The following is a 22,767-nucleotide window of genomic DNA, read 5'->3' as shown; positions in this document are numbered from 1 at the left end:
TAAGATCTTTTTTTTTTTTTTTTTTGGTTGTGTGTATATATATAACTTATCAAATAAAAAAGTGTGTATATATATGTGTGTATATATAATAAAAAAGCGCGCGTGTGTGTATATATGTGTGTGTGGGTGTGAAAGTTGTCTTGAAAAATATATTAGCGTCGCAACTTGGCCCCCCCAAACAAAAATTCCTAGCTCCGCCCCTGTGCTGGGGGATTCGGACTGTATCTAAAGGCATGCTACACCTAAATCTAACAAAATAGCAGCTTAAACCCATGGTGGTTTTAAAAACATGAATGGTCATCAGATAACCGAAAAAAGATCCGGTTTTCGGTTGGTTGGTGTGGTTTTAAACCCTGCTTAAACCCAAACCACAAAATAAAAGAGAAAAACTAAAAAAGAAATGATACGTGCACAATATTTTTATAACAAATTACAGATGGTTAGTTGTTATTGATTCAAATTTGAAACTAACACTAAGATTACTTTTTTCCCCAACAATAATAAACAGTAACAACCTGTCACTTAAAATTTATTATAAAAATGTTATGAAAATATTGTGGGCATATCATTTCTCAAACTAAAAATATCACTTTGGTCCTATATTTCGAGACCACTATCAATTTGGTCCTATAATTTGGTAGTAGCATCCTTATCATTAACTCACTAATGGAATAAAAATTGGCTGCATGTTGAACATAACAAAATAAAAAATAAAATCTAACAAAGAGCTGAACATGTACGAAGACATTCTTGATCCCTAATTTACTATCAAATTTTATATATATAAGCACTTGTTCAAGGCAAGAGTTTTAAGTACGCGTAGCAACGGGTTAAAACTTATTCCATTCTTATTTTGGCTACAACCTTATGGACTACTTCTTAGTATTATGTGTATTTGGTGCATTACTTAATATAAAAAATCGTATGTAATTTAAGGAAATTGTGGGGCCCGTAGGCCTGACAGCCACAGCCCATCGCATAGTAGGCCCAAGGCCAGCGCCGAGGAGGACTGACTAGCCAAGGCTAAGTCAGACAAAGCCCCTTTTTGACCCACGCCGAGGACCTCTCCGTCCTCGGCATACTAGGGATAATTTTTGGGAGGAGACAAGCCCAGAGCAAACTGTCACATTCGCACTTAATGCATTCATCTAACCCCTCTGGCCGCATTAATGGGGATATAACCCCTTAGCAGGGCAACGTTGATCAGAGTGAACCACTTGAGTACTGATAAGGCCTCTGATGGGACGGATGGCCAGAAGGGAGGCGAATGGATGATCAACAGATAGAAGAAGGGGATAGGAAGATGAAGACTATATAAGAAAAGCAAGTAAAGTAAAGAAGGGAGGGAGAAAAAAGAGAAGAAAAGGGGCTCCTCGGCCACGGGCCGAGGAGCATTCTCCCTGTTGCAAATCAATTCTAAGTCTTTCTTAATAAAAGAGAGTTCATGCTTGGTGAACGACGGCCAGCGTCTAAACCTTTAACCCACTCTCTACAAATTTATTGTTTGGGCTTGTTGGGCTGAAAACTCATTCATACTCAGGGTCAAATCCAAATTGAGTCCCTACAATTGGCGCCGTCTGTGGGAAGGATTAGGGTGCTGGTCGGCGCACCAGGTCATTGCTCTAAGTGGTCATTGTAAAAAAAAAAAAAAAAAAACAAAAACACAAAAAAAAAAAAAAAAAATTTTCTTTACCGATCAAAAAAAAAAAAAAGTATGGATGTCTACTAGTCACACGGCGACTCTGTCATCTATTACCATCAAATGGCCAAGACAAGGAAGAGGACACACAATTATGAAGCAATTCAAAGAAGACTTTTGTTGAAATATCAATTTCATATTTTTCTATACCACATTCCAAACAATTTATCTAAGTTTCTTGAGGTGAAACACAAAAGTTAAATAAGAGGATATAGTAAATGACAATAAAGCAAGAACTATCAGATCTCAAGATTCTGCTCAACAATAACCAATACCCAGTACAACTACCAAAAACATTCTATAACTTACCAAGTTCTAAAGAAATAGCTTCCACAAATTCCGACACTAGCCACTGAAACCTGTATTCAGGGAGAAGCTGTGGAAAAAAAGAAGAATGAAAAGAAAAAACTGATCAAACAAGTGAAAAACATTGAGCAATAAGAATATAAATTATAACAGCAAAAAGAAAGAATTAAATATGAAAAGGAACAAGGAAAAATTGAGTTCCTCAACAGATCCTCAGCCAAAAATAATACAAAAGAACATAGAACTTTTAGATTATCAAATCCCATAGATGTTTAAGTCAAATTACTTATTATTCTCTCTCTCTCTCTCTCTCTCTCCCTCTCTCTCTCTCTCTCTGTGGAAAGTAAGAAAGTGGATATTGAAACAAAATTATTATATACAGATTATTAAAGTGTAAGGGAGACATGGAATAAATTTCACAGATGCGAGTCATTTCAGCTAACCAAAATACAGAATGATTTTGGAACAATAACACAAAAAAAGGGTACTAATTGACACCACAAGGCTTATAAAATAAAGCAAGAGCCACTAATGCACAAAGATAAGCATAATGATCCATTGGTTCCTGGAATCTTGAGAAGATTCCTATACACTTTCTGGGAATTTTACAGATTCCCTTTGATTAGTTCACAGCTTTGACTCAAGATTCTGGCAATCTCAAATTGTTACTGGCTTCACATTCCCATGTCTCGTACCCAACTTGGTAACGAGATTTCCCACCTGGTGGGAATGATGGGTAATGTGTGTAATGTGTAGAATATGTGAACTATCTTTTTCAATAAAGTTACGTTATTTATTAAAAAAAATAAAAGGAGGCTTAATGGTTGATCACATGAACATGTCTAATGGTCAATTGCATTTGGACACCAATTTCATGAGAACTATGCAGGATTGGGAGCTAGAACCTTTATCTTCATTTCTTTGTCTTCTTTATTCCAATATATTAAGGAGGGATGGAGAAGATTAAATTTGTTTCATCCCATCCAAAAGCCATGCATTTGAGGTTAAAATGTATTATAAATTTCTGGGGTGGTAGGCAAATTAAAAAATGTAATATAAATTTTTTATAAATTTGTGATCTCTAATGACAGACCCACTTTCCCTTGGAAGAGTATTTAGAAGACCAAGGCCCCCTTGAGAGTCACATTCTTTACATAGACTGTAGCAGTAGGTAAAATTCTAACGATGGATAATTTCAGAAAGCAACACATCATAATGGTGGATTGGTGTTGCATTTATAGAAAGAGCGGGGTAACCACAGATCACTTACTCCTCCATTTTGAAGTAGCCAAGGAAATTTGTGATCTGATCTTATGTTTGTTTCAGGTGCAATAGGTCAGGACTGGACGGGTGGTGGATTTACTCACTTGTAAAATAGGATGATTTGATAGGAACCATAATGAAAGCATAAGGAATGCCATTCCTTATGCATCATGTGGTGTTATTGGTGTATTAGAGAAAATGAAACATGCGTAGTTTTGAAGATTGTAAGACAACAATTTCTGAGTTGACACTTCTATACCCTTCATGATTGGATAGCTTTTTTCTCTCAAACTTGACGAATTTCTTGATCTTTTTTGTTTTTTCATGATTTCTTGGTGTATCTCTTGTATACTTCCCGTGTATATTGGTTGCACCTTTTTGCGCTGTTAATAAATTTTGTTCACCTATAAATAACAAAATCATAGTATCAAGAAATTCAATACATACCCATACAATGGATTTCGAAAGGAAAGACATTGTACTTGTGTCTAGTTTCATCAGGCCCTCTAACCCAGGATATTGCACCTACAATCCACCAAAATATAAAATCAACAAGAACTACTTGATGAACAAGATGCAACAAATGTAAGGTACAAGCAAAAAGGACAAGGGAAAGACATGATTTAATGCTTCCTAAGATGATTAAGAACAAATAGCAGGATAAAAAAAGCAGATAATTACTTCTTTTCCTAGGAAATTATTTATTACTAGCAAATTGACCATTATAAATGCTGTAAACTTCAAAAACATGTGGAATGAGATGACAATACAAACTAGGATGATGCAAGTTACTTCCAGCATTGGTATGCGTCCTTACATGTAAATTCTATGAATGTCCTCACCATCTTGTGTACATGAGCTAGACTCCTGTTATTGGCATCTTTCATGCACTATTATTCAGGGGAAAAAAAATGTTCCATTGCACCCAATGTACCATTTTTACGGGGTCTTGGAGAGGTGGTTAGTAAGAAACCTTACTCTCAAATTTGGATAGGCTAATTCCTTGAGGGTCTATTTTCTAGTGCAAAAACTAAGTGTTAGGCTGTTAAGCACTGCCACAGGTGATCAGAAAAACCATACTGTGGGATGCTAGCAATCTGACAATTAAGAATGCAGTAGAGTTCATAGACCAATGGAGTGACATGTTGAAAACACAAACTATAATAACTTATGTTACTTTCAGCATAAGTTAATATCCTAAGCACCACTTTTGATTTTTTATTGAAATTTTTTACTTACATTAAAAGAAGGAGAAGAAGAAAAATTCTTTATCCTAAGCAATATCATGGATGTAAATCATCTATGAATGTCATCTTCTTTTATTTTCTATCGGTAAATTACACACATCCATTGAGTCTTGAACCCAAGACCTCACCAACAATCAAATTCTTTATGGACAGAGAAAGTGGCATTTAATACATACATTTTATGATCCCATGGAGTTCCACTGTATAATTATCAACTATAATAATTTTTTTATAGGGATAATCAACGATGATAATAAAAATATCAAATAGAATTCAGTTTTCTATACAAAATCAGACATGGATGGTGCTTTAAGTGGAGATGGGAGGCAAGATCTCGGTATATTTAAATCAACGATATGTGTGCGTGCGCGCGCACACACACACATACATGCATTTAGGTAGATAGATACACACACACAAGCACACATACGAAAGTAGAAATGCGGATGGATAGACAAATGTGTATAAGTTCTTCTTTTTTTAAGTACATATGAAAAAATCCTTTTTTTGTAAAGGAACTAGGCTCCCATTATTGGCGCCATTCATGCACTATTATTATTAAAGACCCCAAAAAAAAATGTTGCTACCATAACAGGGATATTGTCTGGTACAAGTGTATACTCTTGGGCTGCTAGGTGTATGCACATGGATTCGAGTTTTGAGAATAGCCACTTCATGCCAGAAAAACTGAAAGTAGAACAGTGTCTAAGCCACCCCACCTAAGGCCCCAGTTAAATGGAACTAACACTAGGTAATGACCCTAAGATTACTATTATAATATGTGAAAAATGAGCACAATTGATGAATAAGAGAAGAAAAGACAGCTATGCAAAAAAAAATTTATGGCATGTTCTTACAAGATGAAGATATTGGACGACATATAGATTTGCTAGATCATTATTCATATTGAAGAAACATTATTGGTTCATTCAACAAGTACGTAATATGAAGACCAAAATTACATCAAAATCACTTAAACTGACATCACTTTCTCACCAAAAAACACCAACCTTAATTGCTACTTCTTTGTGGTCTTTCAAGATCCCATGGTGCACTTGAGCAATAGAGGCAGCAGCTATTGGTTGTTCATCAAGTGACAGAAATCTGAAGTGTACATTCTAAAGTCAAGAAAAAGGTTCCAACCTTTCAAGTACAAAATTTTACTTGTTTATTTTACATTTTTGAAAGAAGGGTGGGAGCAGAGTAAGTCAATAAGCATATTTTAAGGAATGTATTACCAGAATGGAAAGTGCCGGAGGTGCAATGCATGCTGCGAGAGAGAGAGAGAGAGAGAGAGAGGAAATTCTTGCAGAAGAAAAGTTGTGCTGCAGTGGAGATAGAGAGTTAAGAGAGCTTAAGACGGGGATGAAGAACTTACTAACTTAATCTAAAAGCTGCTGGGAGACGGTTTTTTTTTTTGGGGGGGGGGTGGTGGGGAGGATATGATGACTATCCTGCAATGGTGTTGCAGGGAGATGGATATGGAGTTTTAAAAAATGAAGAAGAAGAAATCATAAAATAGATGGAAGACCTTATTAAATTCTTTTAAATAGAGAGAGAGGAAGGAAAGAAAGAAGAAGAAACTAAGCAAACTCTTGTCCCAAATTCAAGCTGCCAAGTACCCTTGGCATCATCCAACATATGTCAATTTAATGCTTGGGTTTTGGAACACTTTTATATGTCTTTAATGGTTGTTCCCAAGGTCCTCCATCAACCTAGTAACACCAAATACTCATCCAAGGAAAGACCACACTACCTGACCCTCACATTGCCTCATGATAAACAAAAAACAAATTTTCATTACCATTCAACCTCCGCTTCATAATGATGATAACCCTAATCCCTTTGGATATTGGAATAAATAGCGTCAAACAATGAGTATACAAATTTTAAGTCCCAATCATTTAAAGCCCGTACCAACCTGATGTTCCAACCTTTCCCTCCTTCAACCGAAGTCTCCACATGCGAATGAGCCAAAGCGTCCTTATTCACTACAATGGAGAACAATTTTGGATACACTTCTTTCAAAGCATGATTCCCATACCATCTGTCATAGCAAAATCCCACTCTTTGACCATCTCCAACCTCTTCCAAATGCAAAAATTTTGTGAATCACTCCAACCATCCATCATAGCAATATCCCATGCCTTAAGACTTCGCCAAAGACGGCAACCATGTGTTCTTCTAACTATCTCCAATGTCCATTGACTCCTAGCTTCCTTGTATTTCATACCTACTACCCATCCCCAAAGGTCTCCCTAAAGCACTAGAGTCATTACCCAACAAAGCTTGTTAAAAGTAATCAGTTTTCTCACCCCTAGTCCCCCTCTGGGAGACACAAGAAGATTTTTATTTAATATTATTTATGTTTGCAAGTCAATGTTATAGGTCCTAGTAGTTTATTAGGCTATTAGTATATTAATATTTGGAAACAATGTTATTTTTGTAATAAGGCAATTAAGGTTTCCTTCGCCAATTAGAACCAGGGTTTAGCAATCCTTTATAAGCAAACTATTGTACTCTTTTCAAGGCAAGTTATGATTTGACGAATGAAAAAAAATGGCCTTTTGGTATATTTGGTCTAGTGTTGACTCCAACTCCGCCCTAGGTGTTGACTCCTAGTGGTTTTCCCACTTGGTGTTAACTCCTACGTCATATCCTTTTATTTTCATGTGTTTTAATTTTACTATTTAATTGTTTTGGTTGTCCTACATCACCCACATGTTTATGTTGAGGGGCACATAGTATTTCACTCCACCAGATGAAATTTAAACTCATCCCCCAATCCACCCTCAAGAAGTTTTGTACAGCTTTTTCAAACAATTAGTCACATAGGTAGCAATACAAAAGCTAGAATGAGAATCCTCAAAATTGAGATTCTCACTCTGCATTCGCATTAATGGGATTGATTGTAAGGGTTTGGAGGAAAAGGAGGAAGAAATTTTCTGTTGAACAGTGGAAGCATTTGGGCCTTGTGTTGGATTTTTTTTTTTTTTTAGTTTTTTTTAACCTCATATCAGTGCTTCCTTGCAACTTTGAAAGACCAAGTATTCATGTAACTTCATCGAATACAATTCTATGGTAAGTAGTTAAAGCTATGAAATTAAATGATATATCAGATATAGTTAATAAAGAACAAAATGTTAAAGATGCATGATGCTAAATAAAGACATTCTCAGATGAAGACCCCACCCCCCCACATATGTTACATTGAAACTGATGGTAATTACATTTCCACTCACAAAAGATAGACATGTAACAAGTTCTCCGCAGGAGAGTATTCTAAAAGTCAAACCCCAAATCTGCATAAAGTGAATGAGTTATTCCATATGGAAAACAGGACAGCAAAGAATTGGTAATACCCAAGCATACATAAAGGTTGCAACAGTCATCATAACATAAACATAGAAAAAATGACAAACAGATAAATTGATTTGGAAAACTGACTTACATCTCAGACAAATCCTGTCCCAGGTTGCTGATTAGAACTTGTTTTATAGCCTTGAAATGACAAGGAACTGCCTAAGGCATAAGCGACCACAGAATGAGCATAAGAGCCAATCAGATGCATTCCTATTCCCTACCTACTTAAATAAGTGCAGATTTTTACATAAAAAATAATTTAAAATAAATGAATATAAATAAACATATGTATTAATTCAGACCTGATCCTGTAATGAAGAAAGAGTTGATGAGTATTCTTTTGGAACCTGCCGCAGGGCAGCAACAAACTGACCAGCTTTGACATAGAAACCTTTATTTGCTTCACATAATTTCAGGATTCTTTTGGCCGAGCGTAGGTGGACCTAAATGCAATAGTAAGATCAAATTCCCATTAGAACTAAAGCCCACTGATATGCTACTTATTAGAATAATGGTTAAATGATTAAATCCAGCCTTTTCAAACAACTTAAGCTTTTAGGACAATTGGTAATTTATCATAGTATTAAACTAGGTGGTCTTGAGTTCGAACCCTATCTCCACTCTACTCTCATTTAAAATGTTAAAATTTCACGGGTTGAGCCCACTTATTAAGGGAGAGTATGAGCTCACATGTGAAGGAGTGTTAGAATATAGTTAAATGATTAAATTCACAATTTTCTAACATCTTAAGTTTTTGGAACAATTGGTAACTATATGCAAATAAGGAATCCCACTTTTTTATTTATTTATTTATAATATGATAGTTACAATGGGGGAAGGGGATTTGAACATAAACATATCTGTTGGAAATACAAGGAGGTGCTACTTGAGCTACAAGGCTCTTGGAACAAGGATTCACTACTCAAAAACTAAACATTAAAAGCCCTAAAGAAATACATGCATTTTATAGATTAATCAAATGCTTTTGATTGATTCTGAAAAACCGAGCAACATGTTTGAAACCTAAATACAGAATCAGATCTGAACCCAAAGGAGCTCTGTTGCATATATTACAAAACTGTCGGTTTCCTTCTTTCATTAAGCTATTTTCTTAAATGCATGTGTTCTGAAAATTATGGAGTACGAATCAAAATTTGTTATTGAAAGAGCAATTTCAAACATGTGAAATTTCTAATTGCATACTAACAAACATGTGCTCTAGCGGTGACAAACTCTGGTTTGGAAATATTCTTTTAAGTAAATAATTCAACGAAAAGTAACAAAGAAGGAAGCAACCCTAGCACTCAGTTAGTATAAAAGAGAAACCAATATTCTAGTTTTCCTAAAAGCTTAACCGAATAGGAAATGAAGAACTTAACAATTTAACCAATATTCTAACAAAATATTTTTAAAATTAATTCCAAAGGGCCATCAGAAAAGATTATAAAAAGCAAATTGCCACTCGAAAAGCAATCTTAGGGGAAAAATACTACAACTGCATCACTAAATTGCATAAACAAGGAAGAAAGAGCAAAAACAATCCCATTATATATATATATATATATATGTGTGTGTGTGTGTGTGCACGCACTATGCTGAACCAGTTCAAACACCAAATCAGTTCCATTGAAGGTTTTGCATTCTTACTTCTAGTATAGCGTGCAATCTAACAATTTTATAAAAATTTAAATATCTTTGCATTCTCTTCTTCGGCTTTTTCACTGCATCCAAACACAGCTTTCAAATTTGTGGTAAAATTGTTTTCTTATCACCAAAATAGGAAAATTTTTAATTTTATTTAAGATTCTAATTTGAAAGACTCACTTTAGCTACTACATTCCCCAAAACAACAATATTTAAAAACACACTAAATAAATAAATTTAAAAAACCCAAAAACTTTTCATATATGTATTCAATTCCAACCATTTCTCAGAAACCAAACAGAAATCAAGCAATGACACAAAAAGCGAGAGAGAGAGAGAGAGAGAGAGAGAGAGAGAGAGAGAGAGGATTTAAAAAAAGAAAAGAAAAGAAAACCTCAGATAAAACGCGAAGGTAGTCATCGGAATCCAGAGGCAGGCCATGTAAAGAATACTTGTAGTCAACAACAGTGCAGGCAATCTGCAATACAAAATTAAGATTAAGATTAACATCATTCGTTCCTCTAAGAAATATTGTATTTATTAGAGAGAGAGAGAGAGAGAGAGAGATGGGAGAGACGGTGGAGATTGCACGAGACGAGCGAAGGACGCCATGGAAGAGAGTGGTAAATTTGGAGGAGGAAGTGAGGAAAGAATCGGCTGAATTTGGGCTGAATTGCAAGCCCACGCCAGTGGCTGTGGCGGCAATGAGAAGGTATACGCCGCTCTTCGCGGGAAACTTTAATATTTTACTCATTAATTTTTGCAGGGGTTCGCTCTTTACTCATTTATTCTTCTACATACTGAAACAGGAAGACGCAGACTTATAATATATGCTGTAGTATATATGTAGCAGTAAGGACTAGTCTAGTCTAGGACTACTGCTGGGGGATTACCTAAAGGCATGCTACACCTAAATCTAACAAAATAGCAGCTTAAACCCATGGTGGTTTTAAAAACGTGAATGGTCATCAGATAATCGAAAAAAGATCCGGTTTCCGGTTGGTCGGTGTGGTTTTAAACCCTGCTTAAACCCAAACCACAAAATGAAAGGGAAAAACTAAAAAAAGAAATGATACGTACACAATATTTTTATAACAAATTACAGATGGTTAGTTATTATTGATTCAAATTTGAAACTAACACTAAGATTAGTTTTTTCCCCAACAATAATAAACAGTAACAACCTGTCACTTAAGATTTATTATAAAAATGTTGTGAAAATATTGTAGGCATATCATTTCTCAAACTAAAAATATCACTTTGATCCTATAATTTGGTAGTAGCATCCTTATCATTAACTCACTAATGGAATAAAAATTGGCTGCGTGTTGAACATAACAAAATAAAAAATAAAATCTAACAAAGAGCTGAACATGTACGAAGACATTCTTGATCCCTAATTTACTATCAAATTTTATATATATAAGCACTTGTTCAAGGCAAGAGTTTTAACTTTTAAGTACGCGTAGCAACGGGTTAAAACTTATTCCATTCTTATTTTGGCTACAACCTTATGGACTACTTCTTAGTATTATGTGTATTTGGTGCATTACTTAATAAAAAAAATCGTATGTAATTTAAGGAAATTATTTCAATAATATAATTAAAATTCAATACTAAAATATATAATAAAAATTACTTTAAACTACAAAAGAAATGCATATGGTATTAAATCAGGTTTTAATCAAAAACCAAAGACTATAATAGAATATAAATAATATAAAGGAAATAATGAAACTCCTATTAAATTTTTTGAAAGTTTTAAAAATTGAGTTTTAAATGTTTTTTTTTTTTTTGGTATTAGAGTTTCATTTAAAGTAAACTCAGTTAATTTTGAAGTACATATAATGAGTAATGAAATTGTCTTATAATTTGAATGATTATATAAAGCCACATAATATAAACACAATTTTTATTATTTTAACAAACAATTACGATGTATTTTTATTAGTTGTATATGATTTAGAGACACGGTTCTGTTTGGAGGCTATGTATCTACTGAATCTGTGTCAATCTCTAAAAACTCTTAAATGCAGGAATGCCAGAGCTCTTGAAGAAGCAAAGACAGATTTAATCCAACAAAAATCTTTGCTGCCATACCATAATTTACAGAAGTATAGAATGGTCACCGGAGCCTGGTGATGCTAGTTAAAATGCACTAGAACAGATATGAGAGATTAGGGAATTGCTTTTGTAGCAAAATCAAGGAGTAGGCAGGGGAAGGCGTTTTTGCAAACTCCTTCAATAAGGAGATACAATTGCTTTGGTGTCACGCTCTAAAGTCATTTTCTGCTTAGCAACAAATCAACAATGAGATTAGAGACATGCATAAAAAGAAACACTAGTTTTTTTTTTTTTTTCTTAATTTTAGATAAAACTCTACTCTAGTCTATATCTAAGTGTTTGTATGTAAAGTAATCAACATCAATGGTGGGTGTTGGTAGAAAGTATTGTTGGAAAGACAGTTAAAGTAGCAAGTAATGCCCTGGAGATAGATATTAGAATGCTCAATGCTAGGGTACAACTTCTTTTTAATAATTTTTGGGTTCACGGCCATATGAACCTAGGCATCTAGAAACCTTAGCTTCTTCTTATGTGAATATTTTTTGGCCTTTACATCTCAGAACTTCTTAGTTCTATTGATGTCAAAAAATCTGTTGGAGATTAAATGATTAATTCACTTTAATAACTTTGTTGGTTCCCCCATAATAATTTGATAATGCCTACACACACACGCTGGCTATATCCATAAATTATATTGAATCAAGCATGTAAAGCACCAATAGTCTAATATGAAAATGGGATTACAGATAATCAAAGGATGAGAGCTGTCTGTTAGAGCAATCAGAATTAGCCCCCCCCACATCAATACACCAAAAACGTTCAAACTCAACCCCCCGATTTCTTTATTGCTCCTCTATCATATGAAGTTTACCAAAAAGACTTCCATTCTTCAGGTCGCCTACCCATTCCTGCAACACAAACCAAAAGTCTATTTACTACACATTTTCAACATTTTTGGCTCAAAATGAAATCTAAAAAAAAAACAAACAAACAAACAAAAAAAACAAGGGCCAAGAGACAGAGTTTAGCTCCAAACCAGTATGGAGCTATTTCCTCTTAACACATTACATGGTAATTTATAAAACTATCTCTGTATATATTTAGATAAGGCATTTGACTCATTAAATAGTATATTCAATCGCCACATAGTAGATTAGAGGAAGATAGCTAAACTTTTTCCAATAAGAAACTGCAGTATAAGAACACAATTCTAGGGTTTAGAATAAAATTGGGGAGTGTTTACTTACATCTATGCTTAGGCAGAAAGTCTTGCTTTAAGTTCTGTTGCAACAGCATCAATGAACTCTTCAGTGCTCAGATACTGCTCCCTAGTAACCCTGCACCACGCATGAGGTATGTCACAAACGCGAAAAATAGTAGTAATGTTGAATAGAACATCTACCTAACTCTACACACACTTACTTAGATCCATGGATAAGAAGCGCAAGATCCTTGGTCATCTTCCCAGATTCCACGGTTCCAACACAAGCTGCTTCTAGTTTCTCAGTGAAATCCAATAGCCTAGCATTGTCATCCAGCTTTGCCCTTTCAACCAAAACATAGTTAGATACTCATACAATATCTGTTTTCTAAATAAATGATACATTTTCATTCAAAATTTCCCCCTAAAACTCAAAAAATACATGACAAAATAAGTATCTAGTGCAGAGCCCAACTGTGCCAATCAAGAAATCTCTATCATATACCTGTGTGACAGCCCTCGGGACCAAGCAAAGATTGAGGCTATGCTGTTTGTGCTGGTTTCACCTCCTTTCTGATGAACCCTATAATGCCGTGTAACAGTACCATGTGCAGCTTCTGCTTCTATGGTCTTTCCATCTGGACAAACCTGAAAGTAATCCATAACAATATTAAGTCAAAATACCTACATAAAGGAACAAAAATGGAGTAAAGATGCTAGTGTATCATTTCATTTTTGCAACTATCCCTGCTCTATTGTATTTCTACATTCTGTATATTTGTCTTCACCCCAATCTGTAAGCCCCCCTCCCAATTTCATCCCACATTATCCATAACTCATGTATCCTCACCCAAACTCTTACTCTATAAAGGCAAAAAACACCTTGAGAGCAAGAATAACCATAGTATATATGACAGAATTTGGCTATCCAATCATATATACTCTACAAAGCTGTAATCCAAAATAAATCAGTTTGACACTCCTATATAAAATAAATATTGGTGAACACAATAATGTCTGAGACAGTTTAGTCTTATCTCACCACCAAAAATGTTGAAGTTGCAAACATTTTATCAAATGAAGAGCTCATTGGTTCTGCATATGTGCAAGGTATGATGGTATACCGAGTAAACAATGTGGATGGTATTACAGCTATATTTACAAGATAATTGTGGCTAGAAAATGAGGGGGGAAACATACAATTTGGTAAATCTAGGATTTAAAGCAAATCAATAACAGGCTTGAGTAGCAAATAGAATCTACAGAGGAGCAGAGGGAGATGTATAACAAAGCTAGCACAAGAGAACCAAGATGCCAACCATAATTTTATTACATAAAATTAGTTTATAATAGAAACTATTAAACACAAAACGCACCAGTACTGATGTCATCAATCCAAGAGATCCAAAACCTGTAACCATGCATTAGAAGATTGTGATTAAAACAATGCAGATACAACATTCAAGATTGTAATACTAATACAGTAAAAACATGTCTAAGGACCCAGAGCAGAATACAGTCTTAACTCTGAATCCTTAAAGTTGGTAGTGGCTTGTTACACAAACCTTGAGCTAAGAAATCACTCTGAACATCACCATCATAGTTCTTGCATGCCCAGACATAACCTCCTTCACTCTTGACAGCATAAGCAACCATATCATCGATAAGACGGTGTTCATACCTTCCAATTCAATCAAATAAGTAATCAAATAAACAAAAGTATAACCTGCATACACAATCTTTTAACACACACACACACACACACACACACAACCAAAAAAAAAAAAAAACCCAGAACACTCACCATATGCCGGCAGCTTCATACTTTGATTTCCAGTTTGCCTCGTAGACTTCTTGAAATATGTCCTTGAATCTTCATTGAATGAACGTATATGACCAGACATATATTGAAGGAACAAGATGCCAAGAAGGGGTTTAACAAAATTATGAAAAGATCAAATTGTAAAAGAACAACATCAAATTTCTTTAATAAGAAAGTGACAAAACATTTAAATAAAAAGGAAAAAAAAAATTGAAGTAACATGCCAAACAGCGCTGCCTACCTTCCATCATACTTCTTAAGAATAGTATTCTTTGTGCTTAGATACAGTGGCCACTTTTTCTGATAGGCAGTGTTCATGGAAGCCTCAGCAAAAGCACGGATGGACTGAATTCCCATGTCAAATATAAAGAGAAATAATTAGTAACTTCAAGAAATCAAGATATTGGCTTTGATTGTACCACCAAGGAGTTCCCAGAATCAAACCTCATCAGTGTTATACATTGCTATTGCCACTCCTCCAGCACCTGTAAAGTTGTAAACCTCTAACTCTGTCTTCTCATCTTTTCCTTCTGGTACTGCAAGTATTTTTTGTATAATTTAAATATAAATATCAAAATAGGAGAAGCGAAAAAAAAAAAAAAAAAAATGAAACAAAATAAAAATATATATTTGCATCCAATTGTGCAGCAAATCATAAATATAAATAATTTGACTTCTCAAAAAACCTCAAGCAAAGTAAATGGTTTACCAAACACCAGTTTCAGTTTCCCAGCTCCCTTAATTACAGTATCAGTTGCGCGATATTGATCACCAAAAGCATGCCTTCCAATGCATATAGGCTTGGTCCAGCCTGACAACAGCCACAATCATTAGAATCTGACACATCACCAAAAGAATGTAAATGCAATATCATCATTCGTACCTGGGACAAGGCGAGGAACATTTTTGCAAATAATTGGTTCTCTGAAGACAGTACCTGTAAAAAAATCCAACCACAACAGCCCATCATTAAAAAATAGGCAAAAAATTGCAACCAAGATGTATTATAACCACAAATGCATATTCACTGACCATTCAGAATATTCCTAATTGTCCCATTTGGACTCTTCCACATCTGCTTCAAGCCAAACTCCTTCACACGAGCTTCATCTGTCAACCACCCAGCAAAATGATGAAACTTTTGTTCATGTTTAGTGTATCCATTCATAATAGAGTGACTTAATTTTGTTCATGTCCAGTATGGAACAAAAAATAACTACGATAGTAAGGATCAATACAGTTCATATTTTTAACAAGTAAAATGAATTATCCAAATTCAACCATTAGTACCTGGAGTAATAGTTGCACACTTGATTGCTACATTGTACCTATAAGGTAATACAGGTTTATCAATGTACAACAAAAATAAAGGCTTCCAATTAAAAAGCAAGTCTATGGTGCCATAAAGAACACACAAGGCACGTTTCATAATTAGTCATAACATGGTCGGATATATATATTATGATTACCGCAAAACATAAATAAAATCACGTGTAAAGTACATGCCATAATAACAAATGAGTACTGGCACTTTTAAAATCCACAAAAAGCAATATTTTCTTTCTGATTATTAAGGGCTGAATATTATTCACTAGAAGCTTCGAAAAAAGAGGAAAAAAAATTAAAATTCATGTAGAAGTTTTCCAATCATTAAGCGCTGAATATTATTCGCTACAAGCTTTGGAAAGAGAGAAATAAATGAATAAATTTTAATTTTCATGCAGAAGTTGAAACATTGTAGCTGCATTAACTGCTAATATAAAACTTATGTTCATTTAATTAAAAAAAGAGAAAGACATCCTTTTTAGGAAAAAAAAAAATTAACACATACTTAAGAGTAGCTTCGGCACTTTCAATTGTAACTTTATCATCAGTGGCATCACGATAAGGAAGGCCAAGGTCAAAGTACTTAATGTCCAAGTCCAGAAAGGGGAAAATAAGCTGGAGACACAACAAAAAAATGACGCATATAAGCATCAAGAATATAACCAGAAAAATGCGTATATGACGCATAATGTAGATGAGCCAAAATAATATTAAATCACCTTATCCTTTATTGATTTCCAGAAAACTCTGGTCATTTCATCTCCTGCGTTATATAATCAAAGATGCATAGCATGAGAAACACAATAAGAGAAATATGCGCAATTGCATAAATAAATTTTTTAAGCATTGAAAATTGCAAAATATAATGTGATGTCTAGTCAAGTTTATAGTGTCCCAATGCTTTGTGGCTACACCCTCACAAAGGCTCGCCTTCTTACAACAATGAACGACTTCAAAGAGATTATGTTGTTTCCAAACTAGCAGAAAATGTTTTTTGTCAGGTATCTTTGTTTCTATTTGGCATTGCAATCATAAAGAACTAGGATATAAGACAGTAGGACAATGCTACTAATACATCATTAAAATGCTGCATATGTAGATAATTATGGCAAAGTTTTTCAAATATTTTAAGTATGAAATGAGGACATCAACAAGACAGTAGCTGACAGATTTGCACATCTAAACAACATATGAACTCACTACAGCTCCACATCTATGGTCAGACACCTCCACACAAACACAAAAAAGTACGAGGGTGTTTTTATTTTTATTTTTTCATTTTTTAACCCCATGAGATAATGTCATGATCACATGCTAAAGCAACCATTTAATAAATTTTCATACTGTAAGCAAATATTAAAAACAATATTTTCACATAATCATAACCATCATGTTATACACAACAGAACAGGTCAGGTATTTGGCACACCAAACTTTTAAAAATACAGGGCAGACACACTTCCAAAACTAGTGTTTACTGTTTTCTCTATTCCTTTCAAGCCTCATTTCCCCCCACCCACAACCCCCTAATCTGACACATCACCAAAAGAATGTAAATGCAATATCATCATTCGTACCTGGGACAAGGCGAGGAACATTTTTGCAAATAATTGGTTCTCTGAAGACAGTACCTGTAAAAAAATCCAACCACAACAGCCCATCATTAAAAAATAGGCAAAAAATTGCAACCAAGATGTATTATAACCACAAATGCATATTCACTGACCATTCAGAATATTCCTAATTGTCCCATTTGGACTCTTCCACATCTGCTTCAAGCCAAACTCCTTCACACGAGCTTCATCTGTCAACCACCCAGCAAAATAATGAAACTTTTGTTCATGTTTAGTGTATCCATTCATAATAGAGTGACTTAATTTTGTTCATGTCCAGTATGGAACAAAAAATAACTACGATAGTAAGGATCAATACAGTTCATATTTTTAACAAGTAAAATGAATTATCCAAATTCAACCATTAGTACCTGGAGTAATAGTTGCACACTTGATTGCTACATTGTACCTATCAGGTAATACAGGTTTATCAATGTACAACAAAAATAAAGGCTTCCAATTAAAAAGCAAGTCTATGGTGCATAAAGAAGAACACACAAGTCACGTTTCATAACTAGGTCATAACATGGTCGGATATATATATATTATGATTACCGCAAAACATAAATAAAATCACGTGTAAAGTACATGCCATAATAACAAATGAGTACTGGCACTTTTAAAATCCACAAAAAGCAATATTTTCTTTCTGATTATTAAGGGCTGAATATTATTCACTAGAAGCTTCAAAAAAAGAGGAAAAAAAATTAAAATTCATGTAGAAGTTTTCCAATCATTAAGCGCTGAATATTATTTGCTACAAGCTTTGGAAAGAGAGAAATAAATGAATAAATTTTAATTTTCATGCAGAAGTTGAAACATTGTAGCTGCATTAACTGCTAATATAAAACTTATGTTCATTTAATTAAAAAAAGAGAAAGACATCCTTTTTAGGAAAAAAAAAATTAACACATACTTAAGAGTAGCTTCGGCACTTTCAATTGTAACTTTATCATCAGTGGCATCACGATAAGGAAGGCCAAGGTCAAAGTACTTAATGTCCAAGTCCAGAAAGGGGAAAATAAGCTGGAGACACAACAAAAAAAATGACGCATATAAGCATCAAGAATATAACCAGAAAAATGTGTATATGACGCATAATGTAGATGAGCCAAAATAATATTAAATCACCTTATCCTTTATTGATTTCCAGAAAACTCTGGTCATTTCATCTCCTGCGTTATAGAATCAAAGATGCATAGCATGAGAAACACAATAAGAGAAATATGATCAATTGCATAAATAAATTTTTTAAGCATTGAAAATTGCAAAATATAATGTGATGTCTAGTCAAGTTTATAGTGTCCCAATGCTTTGTGGCTACACCCTCACAAAGGATCGCCTTCTTACAACAATGAACGACTTCAAAGAGATTATGTTGTTTCCAAACTAGCAAAAAATGTTTTTTGTCAGGTATCTTTGTTTCTATTTGGCATTGCAATCATAAAGAACCAGGATATAAGACAGTAGGACAATGCTACTAATACATCATTAAAATGCTGCATATGTAGATAATTATGGCAAAGTTTTTCAAATATTTTAAGTATGAAATGAGGACATCAACAAGATAGTAGCTGACAGATTTGCACATCTAAACAACATATGAACTCACTACAGCTCCACATCTATGGTCAGACATCTCCACACAAACACAAAAAAGTACGAGGGTGTTTTTATTTTTATTTTTTCATTTTTAACCCCATGAGATAATGTCATGATCACATGCTAAAGCAACCATTTAATAAATTTTCATACTGTAAGCAAATATTAAAAACAATATTTTCACATAATCATAACCATCATGTTATACACAACAGAACAGGTCAGGTATTTGGCACACCAAACTTTTAAAAATACAGGGCAGACACACTTCCAAAACTAGTGTTTACTGTTTTCTCTATTCCTTTCAAGCCTCATTTCCCCCCACCCACAACCCCCTCCCCCCACTTTTTAATTGATAAATTATTTGAAGCTTGATATTGTAATACTTGCTCATATATGTTGCACAAATGGTCGGTTCGGAGAAGTGATTTCCTTCGAAAAGGGACTCCTTCAGCATTGTAGATAACAAGAGACAGCTATTTCAAACCAGTATATAATAATTTTCCTTGGGGAACAACCTAAGTACAATTCCTAAGCTGTTGTACCTTAGATTCCCCAATTGAATCCAATCACATTATTTTATTGACCAATACAACAAAAATAGTATTATCTTTTCCACTGACAATTAAATTCAATCATGTGGTAGTTAGCTAATGCAATCACATGGTTGAATTTGATTGGGGAACCTAAGATGCAAAACCTAAAGAATTGTACATAAGTTTTGCCCTTTTTCAATATTCTTTAGGTCATGAATATGAAGAAAGGCATACTTGACGTCTCTTTCCTTCCCAGAAGTTCATAACTCAAAATATATATATAAAAGATCAAGTTACACCTTTAAGTTTAGTAGTTTGAAAATCCCACATTTGGATTACATATTTTCTATGCTCTTAACACACATGCCAAATTTCACACGGGAATTGAACGTTATTTATTTACTGTGCAATCCATAGACTTATTTTTTTATGCATAATTTCATAATACAAAAACTTAGAATTTAAATATTTATAGATGAGATGGTTAGCGATCTCAGATTTAGTCGTGTAATGTTACTTAAAAATACCCAAAGTGTAACTTATATATATAATGTAAACGTTTTTTTACAGCTTAATCTCACCCAATGATTTAAAACATTAATTAAAAATGGCCCATATGCTCAAAGACTGTTTTCCTTTGTAGAATCACTTGCTAGTATCTTAACCTGGTTATATAAATTTCAGATGATCTTTTAGAGGTAAAAATACAACACCATAGTTTTATCTCAAAGAAAGAAAAAATTTAGATAAAGTAATTAGAAAAAGTTGTGGATCGGAATATTCGTGAACAACTTTTTGACGATCAGTAACAAGGAATGACTACCAGTACATACAGATCTTATCTACAACAAAAAATAATAATAATAATAATAATAATTAAAAATATATATCTATATAGATCGGCCTTATGTAAATAGCAGGAAAGTTGTGTTGGATTTAAATTAATAATTTAATTAATTCCATTTGCAAAAGAAAAAGAAAAAAAGAACAAAACAAGAACAAAAAAACATTACGTAGATATTAATATTATTAACAAGGTAATGGTAGTTTACACTTTATATACGCAATCAGAGGTTTATGTTTAGTGTGTATTGATTATTACATAATAATCAACAACAACAAAAAAAAAAAAAAAACTAGAACAAACAGATCTGCGAGTCGAAAGAGAGAGTGAGAGAAATGAGATCTGACCGTCCATCTCAACGATGGGGTTCGCCACCTTGATCTTCTCGAACGCCATTTTTTCGAAGAGAGAACGAGAGTGAGTGAGAGAGACAAAGAGGGGTTGGTGGTGTACGACAATGCTAGAAGGCGAGATGAGCAGCTGCAGAGGACTCTTTTTATATCGCTGTTTTGCTGTGCAAAATGGGAAATGGGGCACCAATTAATATTCTATTCAAAGAAAATTTTTATAAGAAATAAAAAATATATATATTATTTCACTTCTTTGCCCATCTATTCCTTCTTTATTACTCATTGCCATTCTATCCTCCATCTAATTATATATTCGCTAAGAGAGAGGGGGAGAAAGACAGAATTTATCGGTCTAAAGAAAAAGAGAGTGCACGAATATTTCAATGAATCTAGTTTACGTGCATTGAGTCGTTAACCAAATGGCACTCTTATGTCTTACCCAAACCCATGGTACCGCCATCAGGAAAATTGCCACAACCTTACACCATTGTCACGATGTGGTATCTCATTCTCATATACCTACTATATGCAGCATCCTTTTTCACATTGTGTGGGTCATGGAGGTGGATGGATTCCGCACAATATAAGAGAGGTGTTGCACATAGTTGATACATAAGATTAGAGCAAATCCTATGTCAATTAGAGACTCCAAAACTGCACCAAGACCAAAACTCATTCAAAGAAAGAAAGCACCTTTTCCTCTTCCCTAATATCCATCCAATTATATGTCTTACCCAAACCCATGGTACCGCCATCAGGAAAATTGCCACAACCTTACACCATTGTCACGATGTGGTATCTCATTCTCATATACCTACTATATGCAGCATCCTTTTTCACATTGTGTGGGTCATGGAGGTGGATGGATTCCGCACAATATAAGAGAGGTGTTGCACATAGTTGATACATAAGATTAGAGCAAATCCTATGTCAATTAGAGACTCCAAAACTGCACCAAGACCAAAACTCATTCAAAGAAAGAAAGCACCTTTTCCTCTTCCCTAATATCCATCCAATTACTTCCATTAGATTAGGTTAACAGGTAGGTTCATCCATTTGTACATCAATCTTGTTGGTCCTACCTCCCTTTCATTTCTTTCCATTCTTCATCACTTCAAAATTGTTTTCTCTATTTTTTTTTTTTTTTTCATTGTCACTTGCTTCTTTTTCTTTTTTTCTTATTGTCCATGTGCTTTCAATATTATCACAATCTTTTAAAAAACATTTTCTTATATATATTTATTTGTGTGTGTTTCGGATTTGGACATTTGGAATAGAAAACAAAATTTTATTTAGAAGATTTTAGATAAGAAATGACAGCATTAAATGGAGATTATGCTTCGTGGAAGGTTTTATGAGTTTATAATTCACAATTGGTTATCTTATGTATTGAATTTTGATTTCGTTGTTGTACTTGTAAGTAGAGAAACCACACTCATTCACAATGAATTTTGATTTCATTGTGTTCTTATGTATCAAAGTATAATGGTGAACTTGGCTTTTCATGCTCATCTCTACAATATTTTGGTACTATTTTTTTTTTTTTAATTTCATTGTAGGAGGTTAAAAATTTAAAAGGTTAAAATTTTGTTTGGTTGCCAAGCAAGTGAAAGAAAAGAAAATATTGTAGATTGAGTTTTTTTTTTTTAATTCATTTAATTTTATTTTTTAAAATTTAGAAATGAAAATTTTGTTGTTTAATTTTTTTTTATATGGATTTTTTTTTCCATTAACGTGCTGATGAGGTTTTTTTAATGCCAATTAAATATTATTTTAATTATTTTGTTAGGACATGTTTGGTACACTGAATGCGGATTACAGCATAAATTGTAAATTTGATTACTATGAATAAAATATGTTGTAATAGAATAACGAAACTTATTCATA

At 33.9% G+C, this 22,767-nt stretch overlaps 2 protein-coding genes across 4 annotated transcripts; both read right to left on the bottom strand.

The window, feature by feature from the left end:
• Positions 1–1,954: 1,954 nt before the first annotated feature.
• Positions 1,955–10,438, bottom strand: LOC136065998 (uncharacterized). 2 transcript variants are annotated; one of them, XM_065769859.1, is made up of 7 exons: positions 10,100–10,437; positions 9,917–10,000; positions 8,181–8,321; positions 7,967–8,037; positions 5,526–5,619; positions 3,716–3,793; positions 1,955–2,075 (listed from the first exon to the last, which is right to left on the bottom strand). In XM_065769859.1, exons 1-7 carry the CDS (start codon positions 10,274–10,276, stop codon positions 1,998–2,000), a joined length of 723 nt encoding a protein of 240 aa, XP_065625931.1. In that variant the 5' UTR covers positions 10,277–10,437; the 3' UTR covers positions 1,955–1,997. The 2 variants fall into 2 exon arrangements, with proteins under 2 accessions (XP_065625931.1, XP_065625937.1); XM_065769865.1 differs by lacking the exon at positions 3,716–3,793 and having other exon boundaries at positions 1,980–2,075; positions 10,100–10,438.
• Positions 10,439–12,259: 1,821 nt separating this feature from the next.
• On the bottom strand, positions 12,260–21,043 carry LOC111993071 (isocitrate dehydrogenase [NADP]). Of its 2 annotated transcripts, XM_065769797.1 has the most exons (16): positions 20,878–21,043; positions 18,680–18,723; positions 18,465–18,574; positions 17,920–17,957; positions 17,662–17,739; positions 17,513–17,566; positions 15,319–15,420; positions 15,054–15,145; positions 14,851–14,954; positions 14,592–14,660; positions 14,353–14,468; positions 14,164–14,198; positions 13,293–13,435; positions 13,009–13,131; positions 12,834–12,923; positions 12,260–12,494 (listed from the first exon to the last, which is right to left on the bottom strand). In XM_065769797.1, exons 1-15 carry the CDS (start codon positions 20,924–20,926, stop codon positions 12,842–12,844), a joined length of 1,239 nt encoding a protein of 412 aa, XP_065625869.1. In that variant the 5' UTR covers positions 20,927–21,043; the 3' UTR covers positions 12,260–12,494; positions 12,834–12,841. The 2 variants fall into 2 exon arrangements, with proteins under 2 accessions (XP_065625869.1, XP_023880691.1); XM_024024923.2 differs by lacking the exons at positions 17,513–17,566; positions 17,662–17,739; positions 17,920–17,957; ... (1 more) ...; positions 18,680–18,723; positions 20,878–21,043 and adding exons at positions 15,493–15,546; positions 15,642–15,719; positions 15,900–15,937; positions 16,441–16,550; positions 16,655–16,783.
• Positions 21,044–22,767: the final 1,724 nt, after the last annotated feature.

This window comes from Quercus suber, unplaced genomic scaffold, assembly GCF_002906115.3.
Source record: "Quercus suber isolate HL8 unplaced genomic scaffold, Cork oak 2.0 scaffold_28, whole genome shotgun sequence".
NCBI classification, from domain to species: domain Eukaryota; kingdom Viridiplantae; phylum Streptophyta; class Magnoliopsida; order Fagales; family Fagaceae; genus Quercus; species Quercus suber.
This window is presented reverse-complemented; position numbering and strand designations above follow the sequence as displayed.